Here is a 19033-nt window from a genome sequence, read left to right on the forward strand (position 1 = left end):
TATCTACCATCTTAATTGTAAAAATAAAATGAAATGAGGCATTGACCAAGTAAATCTGGGTTATTTAGGAACTAGTGAGTATATAGCGAGCACATTGCATGTGTGTATGCCAGTCTAAGGAGAAGGAAGTGTCACCACAGAAGCAATGACTAGGATAAACACTGAAGTTGTAATTTGTGCCTCAAGAGCTGACAAATTACCTCACTATTTGTCATGATATAATCGTTTTAATTTTGCAAAAATAAATTAATGAGAAATAACGACTTTTGCTATACACTCATATTTCTATATAAATAGTGAATGTTAATCATTAATGGGCCATAATCCAAATGCATAAAATTTCCCTTTCAGTAAAATAAACATAGGTTTTATATGCATTCTGTAACATAAACATATGGTAGTATATTTATATATTAAGATCTTTAAACATATTTTAAAATAATAGGTAATGACTAAAATAGTATAATTTTGATATGTCCATGAAGACTTACCTCTAATATCATCTTTCTTCCTGTACTATACGTCTTTAAATTAGTAGTGTTTTTAGCTGGCAGGACTAATTTCTCTCTTCTCCAGTGGACTGATGCTGGTGGATTAGATTTCACATCACAGCTTATGTTGATCGGATTTCCTTCCCAAGAATAATAAATTGTCTGGTTTGATATGAACTTGGGAGCATCTATAAAGCAATAGAACATAACCGATTTATACTCCTTTTCATTAAGATAATCACTTAATTACTATAAACAATAGCAAGTATGACTTGACTACAAAAAGCAATTCTAATTTCATATATTTAATATATGATATCAGAACTCATGAAAATAAGTCATTTGACTGTTTCATCAAATAATTTTAATATTAATATAAGAGCATTCAAAGTTGACCAATTATTAAAATATGAAACAATGCTCAGAGTTAAGTTTGCTTTTAATATTCTGACAAAAAATATCTAACCAGTAAATTAATGGCTACCCACATTTGAAATCTGTTTCTCAAACCACAGGTATTGTAAAGTGAGATTTTAGTATAAAATAACAAAATCGGTACCTTATATAATTTTTAAATCTTGCCCTAATCATATAGTTTCTCTGAAAAATATTTTGAAACAGATTCCTAAAATGTCATTTCCAGTTTTTATTAAATAAGAGATGATTTAATTTAGTCAACAGTTAATTTGAAAATTAATGAATTACTATGATGCCTTGTCAATTTTTAGGCCCCTTCACCACACCTCAGTTAAAAGAAATAACAATTAACAGAAAATTGACAATATAGTATGTCATTTCATTGAAATAACTTAATTGTGAAGACATATAAATGTGAACCTTACCCTGGGTCCACTCTAGAACTTTGGCGTAGTGCAAATGTCAATCAATCATAATCTCTTAAAAATTTATTTTAGAGAGAGAAAGGGAGAGAGGGGAGGGAGGGAGGCAAGGAGGGAGGGAGGGAAGGAGGGACGGAGGGAGGGAGTGAGGAAGGAGGGAGGGAGGGAGGGAGTGAGGGAAGGAGGGAGGGAGGGGGGGGAGGAGGAAGAGAGAAACATCCATCCGCCTCCTCCCACACGTGCCCTGACTGGTAATGGAACCTGCCATCCACAGACTATATATCAGATACATAACAGTAATCAAAAACTAATGACCAAGTAATCATTTAAAAATTCTTGTCCTATATATAATTTATTGCATGGTTTTAATGCCAATCTCACACAGAAGTATGAAATGTTAACTAAATGTTTTTATGACAAGAATTTTTTACATTTTATTCTATCCAATCTTCTTAATAACTTTGTGAGTAAGGTGGTACCCTGTTGTAAGCACGAAGGATCTGGAATAAGAGCTGTCAAGCTTATTCTAGTACCAAATTGTAGGTCTGGGATGTGAATCTAGGGTGATATTTTTTAAAGGGGAGAATGATGATTTTTATTTTTTAATATATTTTATTGATTTTTTACAGAGAGTAAGGGAGAGGGGTAGAGAGTTAGAGACATCAATGGGAGAGAAACATCCATCAGCTGCCTCCTGCACACGCCCTACTGGGGATGTGCCCGCAACCAAGGTACATGCCCTTGACTGGAATCGAACCTGGAACCATTGAGTCCGCAGGCTAACACTCTATCCACTGAGCCAAACCAGTTAAGGCATCTAGGGTGATTTTTAACCATGGTCCATTATATTTCTACTCAACCTAGAATCAAAATTTTAATTTTCATTGCTATCTACATTTTGGTGATGTGGACTCTATCATATATTATTGAGGGGAATATAGTTAACACAATTCCTTAGGGGATTAAAGAGCCTTAAAAAGCTTTATAATTTTAATTCTGTAATCTAGTCCTAGGTATCTCTAAAAAGAGTAACTTGAAATATTATCAAATGTTTGTATCAAGTAATTTTTAAAAATACATTCTTATTGATTTCAGAGAGGAAGGGAGAGGGAGAGATAGAAACATCAATGATGAGAGAGAATCATTGATGGGCTGTCTCCTGCATGTCCCTTACTGGAGATCAAGCTCACAACCAGGGCATGTGCCCTTGACTAGAATTGAACCTGGGACCCTTCAGTCCTTAGGCTGATGCTCTATCCACTTAGCCAAAGCAGTGGTCAGCAATCTCATTAGTCAACAGAGCCAAATATCAGCAGTACAACGACTGAAATTTCTTTTGGGAACCAAATTTTTTAAACTTAAACTATATAGGTAGGTACCTTGTTATTAACTTATTTAGGGTACTCCTAAGGCTTAGGAAGAGCCACACTCAAGGGGCCAAAGAGCCGCATGTGGCTCGGGAGCCGCAGTTTGCCGACCATGGGGCCCTAGGGCAATATATCAAGGACTTTTTAATGCATTGTTATTTTAACAACAAAAACTCAAAATAACTTAATGTACCACAAAAAAGGATTGGCTAAATAAATAGTGACACATCTTGGCACTTAGGAGCCCTGTCTGCTCACAATTAATTCTTGATGGCTAACCCAGGGTAAGAAGCTTACTTTGTTCTCCAAAAAAAAAAAAAAAATGTACATTAAACTTACTGGGAATTAAACAATTCTCAATTCAACAGTTCAGTTACATTGAACAGAAGGTGTTTTTAAGATGAAAAGAAAATAAAAAAAACTTTTTCAAGGCCTTGAAGATTAAGTGAAAAATCTACTTAGGGACACAACTATAAGAGAAGCTAACATTCTAATATTCAAACTAAACAGCTAAGATTCTATCTATATCTACCTCTACTTATAAAAGATTTTATTACTGCTTAATATTTACAAAATATAATCTCTTTATCATTATAATATTCTAGGGAGATACTTAGGAATACTACATTTGAATAAAAATATAGCCCAATATGAAAATCATACATGCTAATAGAACTGTTAATAGCTGACTCACAGTCTACTTTGTCCATAATATGGCATCTATGTGTATATGTATTATATTATAATTTAACCATAAATGTAGGGCAGGATTTTTTTTATAAAACTAATTGACACTAATGACTTGCCTATGATCTCAGTAGGAATTTAATTTAGAATTACTGATGTTGAATGCAAACATGCTACAGGCTATCCACGCTACACTGAAAGCTACATTAAAAATGTTCTTTGTGGGGTGAAGCAACAGAATATTGATATTGCACATCTACAATATAACAGAACCTAGATTCCTGTACATTATCTGTTTTGTAAATATCAAAACAGTAGCAAGACAGCCATATTCACTGGCACAAGATGGTCAGGTCTGACATCAAACAATGTCTGAAGAAAGATGTGACTCTGGGAAGACAACATGTGAGGACTACAGCCTAAGAAAGATGCAGCATAGTTCACCTTGATAAATCAAAAATTGTACCATCCACAAATTTAGGCATTTACAAAAAAGTAGGCCTTTTGCATTCTAGAAGGCTTCTCATGTTGTATGGAGGAAATAAATTATGCCAGTTAAAAAAAATAAGAAAACTCAGAGGAGTAGAGAGGAATATGGGATAGGCAGTAAATATCACTTTAATAAGTTAATATCTCTATTTTATTATTATTATTTTAATTCTCACCTGAGGATATTTTTCAATTGATTTTTAGAGAAAGTGGAAGAGAGAGGGAAAGACAAAGAGAAATATCAATGTGAGAGAAACACATTGGTTGATTGCCTCCTGCATGTGCCCCGATAGGGCCTGGAGTGGAACCTGCAGCCAAGGTATGTGACCATGACCGGAATCAGACCCGGGAACCTTCAGTTCACAGGCCAATGCTCTATCCACTGAGCCAAACTGGCTAGGGCAATATGTTAATATCTTTAAAATTGGAGAATGCACAAGAGGAAATAATACAAGGTGCTTGGTGGTAAAAATATTGGGAAGTAAATTATCTTTAGGCTCCCATATCTTCTACGTAATGATTATCCTATCTAATAATTGAGAAACATGGTAATTAACCATAACTTCGCTACCCTTCCCATTGGCTAATCAGCAGGATATGCAAATTAACGGCCAACAAAGATGGCGGCTGGCAGCCACGCAGCTGAAGCGAGCAAGAGGCTTGCTTGCTCCAGTGATGGAGGAAGCCAAGGTTCCCCACCTACCTCAGCCCAGCTCTGAGCTCTGGATGCAACAATGTTGCAATTATAGAAGCTAAACAAACTCCAGATACCTGCTTTCAGCCTGCAGTGGGCTCAGAGCTGGAGCCGGATCCCAGCTCCAGTGACAGCTATAGAAGGTAAATAAATCCCAGAAAAAAAATAAAGAGGCTGGGAGCTTCAGTCACCCACCAGCTTGAAAATGGCCCTCAGCCCCTCACCCAGACTGGTCAGGCACCCCAGTGGGGACCCCCACCCTAAAGGGGTGTGACCTGCTGCAAACAGCCATCAGCCCCTCACTCAGGCTGGCCAGGCACCCAAGCGGGACCCCCAGCCTGATCCTGGACACCCTTCAGAGCAAACCAGCTGGCCCCCTCCTGTCACCAGGCCTCAATCCTATATAGTAAAAGGGTAATATGCAAACTGACCCTAACAGCAGAAAGACTGGGATTGACTGGTCACTATGACACACACTGACCACCAGGGGCAGATGCTCAATGCAGGAGCTGCCCTCTGGTGGTCAGTGCACTCTCACAGTGGGGAGCTCTGCTCAGCCACAAGCCAGGCTGACGGCTGTCAGTACAGCAGTGGTGGTGGGAGCCTCTCCTGCCTCCTCAGGAGCGCTAAGGATGTCTGACTGCAGCTTAGGTCTGCTCCCCGCTGGCAAGTGGACATCCCCCGAGGGCTGCTGGGCTGCCAAAGGGATGTCTGATTGCCATTTTAGGCCCAATACCCCGGGAGCAGGCCTAAGCCAGCAAGTGGTCACACCCGAGGGGTCCCAGACTGCAAAAGGGCACAGGCCGGGCTGAGGGACCCCCTACCCCCGAGTGCACAAATTTTTGTGCACCGGGCCTCTAGTATGATTAATAAAAATGTATGCATTACGTCATAGACTTCAAGAAGATGAATATGTCAAGCTGGCTATAAAATGAATACAGACTTTAAAAATCAAGGAACTAAGTTCACGTAGCTGTCATCACAATGGAAAGATCTCTAAAGAGAAATTATTTTGATTTCATTAAATGGCGGCTGGTTAGGCAGAAGGCTGAGCTGGGTCACTTCAGCATTCCAAAGCGCTTATATCCATGACCTCGACTGACTCTTATTTCAAGTTGCCAGCATAAGAAGCAAGAACAAAAGTGTACCAGCATCTGAATCTGTCACTTTCTCCAAGTTGGGGTCAGGAGAGTCCTATTCCAGCTGCACCAGGAGACATCAAAGAAACATTTAAGGCTGCCTTCATACTTGGGGACAAGTCTCTCCTGCTTTGATCCATGTGCTTTGTGTTTTATTAATTTCTTCGCCTCACTGCGGGGACTCAGAGCTGAATGTGCAGCTGGCACTCATCACTACATTCCTGTCACTGTCCACGGCTTCCTGACTTGATTACTTGCTTCGCACAAGCTTTCATTCACTTGCTCTTATCGGTTCCTCTCAGGCTGGGCAGGCTGTTTGGTCTGAACATGGCTTACTTGTGGTTGGTCCCTGTGACCTGAGTCAAGCCTTACTTCTTGCTGAGCGCTGGCCTGAATTTCTGAATGCTGTCTGCTCCTGAGAGGGCCGAAGCTGATGACAAAATACAACACAGGCACTGGCAACTAAAATATAAAAGTATCTGACCTGAATTCCCATTTTTATGAATAACAGAATCAGGGAACTCACTAAATCAATTCACTATATACTATCCATTTTGTGAATCAAATTGAAAAGCATGATCATGGTAAGATTTACAAATAATGAAAAATAAACTTAGGTCTTTTAAAATCATGTTGACAACACAGGTATTGTCCTTGTAAAACAGTATTGCACACTCTCATATAATTTACATACTGTGGTGAAATATTGTCCTTCTAGTCATCATACTCTGTGGCATAAAACTTAAAATATTTTCTTCTTTAATATTAGATTTTTTAAGAACCACAAATAATAGCAACAATTATTTGAATGTGTAATAAAATATTCTATTTTAAAAGCTTTGGCACTCGCCCTAGCCGTTTTGGCACAGTGGATAGAATGTCAGCCTGTGGACTGAAGGGTCCTAGGTTCGATTCCGGTCAAGGGCACATGCCTGGGTTGTGGGCTTGATCCCCAGTAGGGGGCATGCAGGAGGCAGCCAATCAATGATTCTCTCTCATCACTGATGTTTCTTTTTCTCTCTCTTCCTCTCTGAAATCAATAAAAATATATTTTAAAGACTTTTTTTAAAAAAAGCTTTGGCACTCATTCCTCACCAATAAATCACAGTATATAAAAATACCATTCACTGCTCTCCATTGCCATGACTAACTACACCCATGTTCAAGGCCATAATCACTCCCTGGCCAACTTTAGAAGCCCTCTCCTTCCTGGCTGACTGGCCTATCAGTTTCTCTTTTACAATCGTATTGCTATCCTGCTTAAAATTTTCCCAAAGATTCTCTACACACTTCTTAAATCAAAATATTTTATGATAGTTTTATAAAGTTCTACATTAGTTGGCCAATACCTTTTCTCTGGCCTTGTCAATATTTGCGTTAACTTGGTTCCTTAAACTGTAATCATCCCTAACCTTTCCTGCTTTCAGACCCTTGTCTACCTGTCTCATCTATCTAATCACTGTTTGAGGTATTTCATATTAATGTAGTTGTGTGTGTTCCATATCCCTAATTGAAGCATAATTCCCATGAGAGCAGGACAACGTTGCCTTTCCTACAGTTCTGTGTAGCACCTGAATTTATATTTGATGCTCAGTACGTACTTAGTGAATAACAAATGAATGAATGAAAACCCAGGATAAGTATGTATTCCAGACATCAACACTCCATTTAACAGCAGAGGAAAAGCATACGGGTATTTGTTTGACTTTCCTAAAATCACAGAACTTAGGACTTTAATGCAGTATCACTTCTATAGCAATACATTTTCTTTCATAGACCCTTATTGCCTATTTTGTGAAGAAGCCAGCCCCTTAAATTAGCTAAGAATTAATTGTACACTTTTTTATATATCTAAAATACCTGATGCTCTGCTCAGTCATTAAGTTTTCTCACTTGATTTATGATGAGGGAAACTACCAAGGGAATAAAAGCTAATATATCCTTTGGCACTTTTAGAGGATAATTTAATTAATAATTTCATAGATCCAGTTCTGTACGTTCACTCTTATGCTGAATCAGCTACGGCAATTAACTAGATTCATTCTATGTGTCGTGGGAATTCTAATGGCTACATGGAATACTAAGTTAGATGTGTGTTTATTGCCAATTTAACCATAGTACTAGATGTGCATTTTCCATACTAAATTTGAACAACCAAATTATACATAAATCTCAGCATACTTTATGACCCTAGAGTCACTAGCATAATTTATATTGAGGTATGCCTCTATTTGAATTCTTAGCACATACTTTAACTGTTATTAGTGATACAAGTATTACTGGTTATAAGAGAAGTTTGAATATAAAGTAAATGATTCCTCTTTCTATATTTTTCTTCTTTTCCTTGTCTTAATATTTCTCCTCCTTAAATCACATATATAAATATTAATAAAAATATTTTACTACTTAAGGCTATTTTATACTTTATTATTGCTTTACATATTGAATTTTCTGTAAATAGTTATGGTATTTTAAATACTATATTATTATTATGAATAATTTCATATATAAATCTAGGAAACAAAGCTTCAGTGAATCTTATCATAAAATTTCCTGAGTCATCAAAAAAATGGTTGGTCCCAGGGATATAGCGGTGTTAAAATTATTTTATTAATAAAAATAAAGTCAGTTTCCTCAGAATCTGTCTGACTTAGCAGTAGCACAGCTTGTAACGTATGTAATTTGGTTTATTAATGTGAAACAACTTCAGTGTGTCACTCTATTAAAGTTGAAAAAAAACTATCAAGTAAAATGTAAATATTTTATTTATTGACTTAATTTGATATTTGTCCTTAAGTTTGCATATAGCTCTACAAACTTAATTCATTTCTTAAACTTCCCAGTTCAATCAAGCTTTTATGACTTAAAAAACAACAACAATCAAAAGCAAACTAAAACATTTCCACTATTTTATCTTATAGTGAGTGGTTGTGCATCCAACAATGCTACCTATTATATGCATATGGGAATATCTGGGTCACAAAATAGAAAACAAAAACTCTCAATATTCAGAATTATTGCCTGCATAATAACAATAACAATAATTACAACATTAGAAATAATAATGATGATGATAATAGCTAAGAGGCTACTTGTGACCTGGTAATGCATGTTATGTAATTAAATTAGCCACAATTACATTACATTAGGTATGGTTATTATCACATTTTACCTTTATATTTATCATGTCTTAGTTGGAAGACTGAAATGTAGGGAAGTTTGTAACCCTTTTCTACTTCACTTTAAGTCTCCCAAATGAAAAGTGGTAACAACTGCCACATATTTATAACTTTCAAATAACCATAATACTATTTAATTGGAATTAGATCACAATTACTTTCTGTTTAACTGCTGTTTAATTGACATATATTTTATTTTTAATGTGCATTCAATTAAAACACCTTTTATTTTAAAGAGGTAAACTATCATCAAAATTTAATTACTTTTACATAGAGCAAAATATGTTGATCTATATGAAGAAAAGTAAAGTAATTCAGTTATGATTGGAAATTAATCATATGTGATCCATTTTCAGAGCACTGCATCATAGTAAACAAAAAATATACAGCTCCTCCTGAAATAATAGTTTATTGACACGGGTCTCCACTTTTAGACAGTATTTGGGGGGAAGAGGGTTAAAAATGTGTGCTCTTTGTTTTTGTTTCCCCCTGATAAACTAGCATATATTAAGCATTAATCATATTAATTTAATAAATGAATACGGTAATAAATGTAAAACAGATGGTAATATACTGCTATGCACAATCCGATATACTAAAACCCTAATATGCAAATCGCCCAAATGGCAGAATGACTGGTTACTATGATGCGCACTGACCACCAGGGGGCAGGTGCTCAATGCAGGAGTTGACTCCTGGTGGTCAGTGTGCTCCCACAGGGGGAGTGTTGCTCAGCCAGTAGCTGGGCTTGTGGCTGGCGAGCACAGTGGCAGTGGCAGAAGCCTCTCCTGCCTCCGAGGCAGTGCTAAGGGAGCAGGCCTAAGCTGGCAGGAGGACATCCCCTGAGTAGTCCAGGATTGCGAGAGGGCACAGGCCAGGCTGAGGAACCCCCCGCCCCCCACCCAGTGCATGAATGTCATGCATCGGGCCTCTAGTTGTATTATAAAAATTGTTTTATAATAAAATTAATAAATTTTAAAAATCAGAGCAATTAAATTAAAAGTATACAGAAGCAGGAACACATATAGTCTAAATGAGTAATGCTGTATATAACAAAGATTTAATTGAGGAAGCATTTCTTTAACCTTTTATGTTCATTTAAAAATGTTTTATTGTTATTGTCAATTTGGTTAAAAGGGTAACCAAGTAGTTTCTGTCATCATTTGAGAAGGAGAATTATTTTTGTATGCCACTGAGATTGGATTGTTTACTATGTATAATTATTGTGCCATCAGCTGATGATGTATCTTACTGCATTGGGTTATTTTTTTCTCTTTAGCCCTTTTCACTGCTTGCTGTATTATATATTATGCTACTTTATTTTGTCTATTATTGGTTTCCCTTGTTAAGATGTAAGGTCCATAAAGTAAGGTTTTTGCTTGCTTTGTTGAATTCTATATACTCAACACCTGAAAGTGCTTGGTGAATAGTACATGCCCGATAAAATATTGTTGAATTAGAAAAATGTAATTAAGATCCTAGCCTGATTCATAAAATCATAGGTTTAGATCCATCTCTTCTTCTTTATAAATCAAGAAATTAAAGCTTGGATTAAGTAAAATAAATTGTCTAATCTCCTAGGATTAGATCCAGAGGATTCACTAAAGTCTAAAGATAGCTGCTAATACTATGCTTTTGAAAAATATATTTTCGTAAGCACTATATATTAGAAAACTGCCATCTGGTTTAAATTACCACAAACTATGAGCTAGCTTAAGTCAGTAGATAGATATCAATACAGAGACAATATGAGGTAAAATGAGTCATTGCCTCTGTTCCACTGAAACTAAGGCAGGGGTGGGCAAACTTTTTGACTCGAGGGCCACAATGGGTTCTTAAACTGGACCGGAGGGCCGGAACAAAAGCATGGATGGAGTGTTTGTGTGAAGTAATATAAATTCAAAGTAAACATCATTACATAAAAGGGTACGGTCTTTTTTTTTTTTTTAGTTTTATTCATTTCAAACAGGCCGGATCCGGCCCGCGGGCCGTAGTTTGCCCACGGCTGAACTAAGGACTCAGAGGATTTGAGGGTTTATGGCCACAGAGTTCTGGCGGATTGGATTCAAGGTTTGGACAGGTCTTTTTCGAGAATCAAATACTTTAACTTTGGTGGTCATGTCACTCTGTACTAAAGTGTAAAGCGGTAAATCCAAGCTGAATCTATTGACAAGAGGTCCTAGGGAGGAGGAGGAAGTGGGTCAGTGCCTCTCCTCCGCTCTCCATCATATGAGGACAGAACGAGAAAACAGCATTCTGTAATCAGAAAAAGCTTTCACCAGAACCCAGCTCCCCTCACCCCACCCCCACCCCCTTGCTGGCGCCCTGACCTCAGACTTGCAGCCCCGGACACTGTGAGAAGTAAAATTCTGTTGTTTATAAGCTACAGAGTCTATGGTACTTTGCTATAGCAGCCCAGACAGAGTAAAAGGCAGTGAAAAGTCTGCCATGGGTCTTCATGAATCTTTCAGGATTTTCAAGATGACAAAACTCAGGGAAGTCCCAGAAGGCTTGGTATGATGTTATCTCAGATGCTATTTCAGTGGCAGCTTCACCCTGTGAAACCCTGCACCAGTTCCTTCTGTGAGGCAGCTTTCTCTATCAAATCAAGAACGCTCACAGCTAAGGACTGAATGTATGTGCCCCACCCGCACCCCACAGTCATGCACTGAAGTGCTGTTACTCAACATGATGGTATGTAGAGGCTGGAGGTTTACAAGGTGATTAGTTTTAAATGAAGTCATAAGGGTACAGCCCCAGGATGGGATTAATGCCCATAAAGAAAGGGAGAGCCCGACTGGTGGGGCTCAGTGGTTGAGCGTCAACCTATGAACCAGGAGGTCACGGTTTGATTTCCCCGTAGGGCACATGCCTGAGTTGTGGGCTGGATCCCCAGTGTGGGGCGTGCAGAAGGCAGCCAGCCTATCAATGCTTCTCCCTCATCATTGAGGTTTCGATCTTTCTCTCTCCCTTCCTCTGAAATCAATAAAAATATATTTTTAAGAAAGAAAGAAAGAGAACAGAGGTGTCTCTCTTTTTGTGCACTTGTACCAAGGAAAGGCCAGGTGAGGACATACCAGCAAGAGGGTCTCACCAAGAGGTATCCTGATCTTGTCTTCCAGCCTCCAGAACCATGAGACATGAATGCCCTTTTAAAAGGTACCCAGTCTATGGTATTTTATTATAGCATCCCAAGCGAAGGCAGTCATTGTGCCAGTGAGAACTGAGATCACTGGGCAAGGGGATCATTCCAGAGAAAGGGTGAAAGCTGTGGTAAGTTGGAGGTATGGTTCCATATTTCTGGGCAATTTGCATGCAATCCATAGAATTAATAAATCTTTGTTAAGCAGTTGCTAAGAGACAGTGATAAATCCAGAAGCTATAGAAAATGACTAGTTTAATATAACTGTTTGATATGTGCTTGTTTATCTGTAAGGTTTATCCTTTCAAAGGTTGGATATTTCCTAATAGTCCTTAAGAATGCTTTATTACCATAATTTCCAAAAGTGCATTTTAACAACATTGGATTTGAATAAAATAATATCTGTCAGATTTAGATAAAAATGTGATAAAACTAGAATAATTGATAGCATCTGTGCATGTGAGAAATGGGATATTTCAAATATTCCCTGAGGATTCATGGAAAGTTTGGGTTAAAAAAATGCAGCCAAACGGAAAAATATTTTCCACCTTTCTCTTTTAATATTCTATTATTTTTATCTGCTAGCTATACAGATAAGCTTTGTATTTCTCCCAGCTGCTGTCCTTGAAATTATCATACTGAATATTAAGCCTAAATAGCGGCTGGCATTAGAACCAATTTATTTCTGCAAATGAGCCATCCCCTTTAAAGTTTGAACAGCTTAAATGTATTATGGTGAGTGAAAAAGATAGAGTCATGAGACAAGATTTTAATCATGGGTGTAAAATGTGTATCAGCTATCACCATGGAGTTTTTCTAACATCTAAGTGTTTACTGAGGTAATTTTCTTTAAATGTTAAAATCATGTTCACATCTTATTTACCTCATCCTGTACATGCAGGCAATCATGCTGCTATAATCACTGTTGAGATTGTAAAACTTTAAAGAAAGATAAAGCAAAGATTTATTTGTTAAAACTTTTAAAAATATATTTTTATTGATTTCAGAGAGGAAGGTAGAAGAACAGAGATATAGAAACATCAATGATAAGAGAGAATAATTGATGGGCTGCCTCCTGCATGCCCCACACTGGGGATAGAGCCCGCAACCCGGGCATGTGCCCTGACCTGGAATCAAACCAAGACGTTCTGGTTCTTAAGTCAACACTCAACCACTGAGCCATGCTGACCAGGCAGCAGAGATTTATTAATTCTATGGAATGCATGCAAATATGAAAGCAACATGAATCTGTGCTAGAAGATTATTATCCCTATAGCCATAAAATGTTTCTAATATTGCTAACAACATTTATACCACAGGAGAAAATGCATAGAAATATTGCTATTATGTCTAACATGGAATAAAAACAGGTGTAGAGAGTTCGATGAGAAAAAAAATGTAAATGAAAAATTCAATACATCTTAACATGCATTGTTACCAAGTTACTGTTAAATTAAATTTATCACATAAAATAATTAAGTCTAGTTAATAGGTAATATGTAATGAGTACCTAGTCACAGAACTTAATAACATTCTAATTGTAATCAAACATACAATGTAATCGGTGCTTATTGCATTAAAACACAATCACACCCCTGTTATTGCTTTTGTTTTATAAATTGGAATGTTAGTTCAACTCCTGCTTCTTAGTAAGGGTAATGCCTTTGTAATGTTGAAAATGAACTGGCACAAAGCCAAGGACTCTGCTGTAGATGAATTACAAAAGAGTTTTTGAATTAAAAAAAATAAAAGGTTTAATCTCCTAAACACCTTAAATTTATGATAATGTGGTAGGTGTCAAAGTGTAAATGGCTTGATTCTTTCCCACTTAATCTTAGCAATATTATATGTAGATGTTTGAATCGGGCAGTAAAGTAAGATTTTCTTGTGCGAAATTGTGTAATGCCCATAATTTTCATAGTTTCTATAGTGCTTTGATGTAAAGATGTAGAATAAAAATATTCTTACCATTTCTAAAATCAAATTTTTATTTAAAACAACTTCTCATGACATTACATGTAAGATACTGAAAGTTTTAATACTATGGCTTATAAGTTCGTTGCTAAATAAAATATCCTATCTTATCACAAGTTTTAATTACCAAGAAATAAGCTTATTAGTTAGTCAATATTAATCATAGCTATGAAGTTGCAATAGCCAACCCAAATTTGTACTAATCTTCCTATGAGAAAAGTGTAAGACTTATTACAAATAGTGGTATTATCAACAAAAAACTGTTCAAACCTTCCTAATATAATTACACTAATTTACAAGAAAGATAACTGAAAGAGTAGAGCAGGCTAAATTTTAAATTATAACTCTCATTACATATTCTAGATGATTATTTAACACCAAAACTCCCAAATAGAACTAACTTTAGACAAATGATAGCAGTGTGACATTTTGTCTATTCATACCACAGGAATATAATTTGAACTTTAGCAATTAATACAATCAAGATAAATAATTATATTACTTTCTACTTAAGTAAAAGTCTTCTTTCATTCTCATATTTATATGACTTCTAAGTCGGTTTTACAACATTATATTCTTCTACTATAAATGTTTTATCTGATTCAATTTTAATAAATTATAGTTAGTACCTAGAAAGCAATAACTTCAAATGTATATAATAGAGAAGAAGTTAGGCAATGATATGGGCAAATTAATATCATGCTGAAGATGAATTTTATTCTTCAATGCAGTATTAGGATAGAATAGTGAACTAGGCTCCCAACATGACTTAGTATTGTCCTTGCCTTCATCAGTAAATTTAATTGTGAAAAATAGAGAATTCTAATTGACATATATGAAGAAATATTGTAGGAATCTAGATTAATAAAAGAGGAAGCTAGACTTCTACAGAATCACATGTAATCTGTAATGTATATTTAAAAGATATTCATCATGGTGGAAAAACAAGAGAAGACAGCTTAAATAGAGCACTCATATGTAGGTTAGATCCACAAGAGAACTTTAATTTGGAGATTTAAACAAAAGAGAAGGGAAAAAAAACATGTCAATGGAATGAATGATTCAGTTTTGATTATGTATTTATTAATAATTAAATATAAAACATTTTATTTTGCTTCACTGGAATTCAGTCTATATTAGTATAACTAACCCTTTATAGGTGAAAGGTACTATTAAAAGCTCTGACCATCTAACTATAGACCTCAATTAAAGCTACCCTATCCTGCGATTCAAAATTTGAAATTATTTGCATATGTAGAACTTATTACACTTTCTGGGAATATTTAGGTTGGTGCAAAAATAAAAAATGTCAAATCAAATAAAACTGACCATATAGAAGATTGATACCCTGAATGAGAAAAAAGAAACTCAACTTCTATTAGGACTTTGCAATTTAAATCATCTTTTGATCAGTGTGATGATTCAAAAAAATAAAAATGAAATTTGAAAAAACAAAGGGAAGAAATAAATGAAAAACTGCTGAAAATAGAAACTAAGACAATTATGTTGTCTCTAAGAACTAGGGATACCAAATATTTTTATGGTTTAAAGTTGCATTAAAAATATTACATATATATATATATATATATATATATATATATATATATATATATATCTTATCTAATAAAGAGGGAATATGCTAACTGACCCTCACACCGTCACAAAGATGGCGGCGCCCACAGCCAATAAGGAGGGGATATGCTAATTGACTGCCACACCCTCAATAATGGCAGTGCCCACAGTCACAAGATGGCGGTGCCCAGTCTCCTCAGCCCGGCCTTGCCATGTGCCTGCCTCTGGAGACCCCCCAGTCCACTCAGCTCCCCAGCTGCCCAGGGCCGGCTGAGGCTTGTGCTGTTGGAAGTGGCAGCAACAGAACTGTGATGGGGGCATCACCTTCCCCTGATTGCCAGGTCACCTCCCACCCCTGAGGGCTCCCAGACTGTGAGAGTGGACAGGCTGTGCTGAGGGACCCCCCCTCCAGTGCATGATTTTCATGCACCAGGCCTCTAGTATATATATAACACATACACACACACATACACACACACACACATACACACACACACACTATAAGCCTGTGATTATCTTCTCTACTGGCAATAACTAAAATGTCTAGAAATAACATACAACAAAATCAGAATCAAAACAGTAACAAAAAAAAAACTACCTAAGCCTTCTGTTGAGTGAACAAAATCTTGTGGAAGAGAATGAAAACTAGTTTCCTACATTTTCTTTTTTCTCTTATGGCGTTGTGTATGGGAGTTTCAAAGTGATTCTGGAGCTAAAATTTTTCCATGAATACAGAGGTATCTTGGAAATAATCCAGTATAGGTTGAATAGTGTAGAGGTAATTCCAGAGAGCAGTCAAGAAGGAGATGCCATGATACTGTGTACATAACCACAGAAATCGCAGTCTAACGACATACAAACTTGAATAGCAAAGACTTTAGGAGTCAACTGAGATTTGAATCACTGCTCACAGGAGGCAACACAGAACTCAGGGGTGATTACCTGCTTAAAATCATCTTTTCCAGATGGTGTCAAATTACCCAGAGTCTGCACAACACAGTATTTACAGTATTCAGGACAGAATTCACAATTCTCGCTATTTAATGAGTCAGGAGAATAAGACCAATTCTAATGGAAAGGGTAACCAGCTTATGCACACCCCAACATGGCATGAATATTTCACCTTAAGAATTTATAAACAAAGAGAAAAGCAAATCTAAAATATATAGAACAACTGAAATAATAAAGACAAAACCAAAATCCAAGCACTAGAAAACAGATCTATAATTGAAAATATAAATTACTAAAGGCAAATTTAAAGCTTTGTAAAGAACAACATTAGTAAACCCTTAGCTATAAAAGACTTTTTAATAAGTACTGCTGAATGATTTGTGTGTCCATATTTGTATGGAAAGATAACACATACTGACTCTACAGAAATGCACTCCAAATGAATCATGGACCTTAATGTAAAATCCAAATCAATAAAACAAAAGGAAAGCTTAGACATACATTGTTTAATTGGTCTTTCCATTAATTTCTAGACAAGCAGTTTATAAATGTGTAAAATAATATTAATAAGATTTGTTTGTGTCTGTTCTTTGGGAAATATTTGCTTTCTAGAGTTCTCAATTAGAAAATGCATCTTGTTTCACAATTACCATTATATTATATCAATATTAATGAAATAGAAATTATCTAGTAGAAACATTTTGTCAATAGGAATATCTTATACATTTCCACTAAGACAGCTATTTCCTTTCATGTATCAGAGCACCTACAACACTGATGATCCCGAAATATTATTAAGAAAAATGTTAAATCGTTCCCTTTTTAAAAAACATGTTTAACAAATTATTTCAAAATCACATGCATTAAGATTGGTTATGTAGACTCCATTTACATTAGCCCTCACACTTCCCAAATTTAACAGTTATATATTTTTTAATAATTATTTAATAACCCTCTTTGTCGTAGCCCCTACTTTCAGACTATAAACACTATTTTGATTAAAATATAAGTACTGACATATTCAACCATTTAAAAATACTATACTATACCTTATGAGCATGTAAGATAATTCCACAAATAGCTTAAATAAGAAATAAAAACTCTCACTCCCTATGTGAGGCACAGGGCCATTAATATTACAGAAGCGGAGCTTGAGTCTGGCGCCTTAGACCACTCGGCCATCCTGACACCAGCAGGACCGTTAATATTATAATAAACAGATGGAAATCTAAGGAAATGTTGACCTATCACTAATAAATAATAATAACTAATAATATAGTTCATTTGCTATTGTGTTTCTGTTTTAACATTAACGATTATCAGGGTAAGCAGTATCGAGATCATTAAATATATACATCACTGTTAAATGTTCCATAACATCCACTAGATGTCTCCAATAACTGGCTCTGAAGCAGCTATGTTCTTTCTAAAACTATACATTAACTGCTGAGAAACAAACTGCATAGGCATTTGGATCTCCCTGTAAAAATGTGTATTTTTTAAAGCAGAGCAAGTTCTTCGAGTAAGCATACAGAATGAAAATAACTTACATTCGATATCCAGATACATGCTCTTTTGGTGCCCTCCGATTCTACTCGCAGCTTCACAGTCGTACCTCCCAGAATCGGACAACTTCACATCTTTAATCTGCAGGGATGAGCTTCCGTGCTGCCCTTTGACTTCAAGACGGCCATCTGGGCTCTGTTTACATTGAGTCAGGAAAAAGAAATATTTTATGTTTCGTTTGTGTAAAATGATGACCAAAAATGATGGTATTTATGATATATGCAGTAAACAAAATGAACTCTTACCAGCATTCAATTGTGTGTGTGTGTTATTTCCCCAAAACCTAGGGTTTCTCTATTTATGATTTATAATTCCTAGCTTATCCATTTTACCTGTCCACTTGCTTACAGGGAGACGGACAGTAGGAAAGCTTACTCACATATTTTAGCAATATCTTTTACTTAGTATGCTCTTTGATCTTTAAAAAAAACTTGCACGTTCTTGCAGGAAGGGTTTTGTTGGCTTCCAGTTATATTCTTTGCAAACGTAACGACACAACGCCTTCAATTCTGCCTAAAACCTACAATGAAAATGATATGCCTGTGGCACTTTGGTTTCATATCCACCATGGAAGGAGAACGTATCAAGACTTATGAAAATAAAAGCCTTCAGGAAATTGTAGTTTTCATTTTTGAATAAAGCAACAGTACTTCTCATAAGCATAATTAACACCAGATGCATCATAGACAAAATATTAAGACATAGCACTATCAAACTCACTTTTAGGGATTCAGTGGAAACTATATGAAGATGATTAATTACTTACTCTGTGAATATTGACTCAAATAAAGGAACTGCTTATAATCCAATACTCTATAGATTCCATTTCAAATAAGAATTAATTCTTGTGTGCAACAAAATCAGCATAGCTAGAAGTGTCTTAAATCATTTAAATACATTTATGGGACACACATTAAAACAGAGATAGTTTCTTCACTGAATT

At 36.0% G+C, this 19033-nt stretch overlaps 1 protein-coding gene across 2 annotated transcripts in view; it reads right to left on the reverse strand.

The window, feature by feature from the left end:
- The window catches only part of NCAM2 (neural cell adhesion molecule 2), a gene marked incomplete at its 3' end in the record, with an annotated part of 413596 nt that overhangs the window by 77185 nt on the left and 317378 nt on the right, over positions 1–19033 (reverse strand). For both annotated transcript variants that reach the window (XM_081085928.1, XM_081085929.1), the window contains exons 9-10: positions 18075–18225; positions 492–679 (exon numbers count right to left, since the gene is read on the reverse strand). In XM_081085928.1, the coding sequence (XP_080942054.1) occupies positions 492–679; positions 18075–18225 (339 nt within the window). The remainder of the gene's footprint in view (positions 1–491; positions 680–18074; positions 18226–19033) is intronic.

The sequence above is a fragment of the Myotis nattereri genome, assembly GCF_964212035.1.
Source record: "Myotis nattereri genome assembly, chromosome: 3".
Classification (NCBI taxonomy): Eukaryota; Metazoa; Chordata; class Mammalia; order Chiroptera; family Vespertilionidae; genus Myotis; species Myotis nattereri.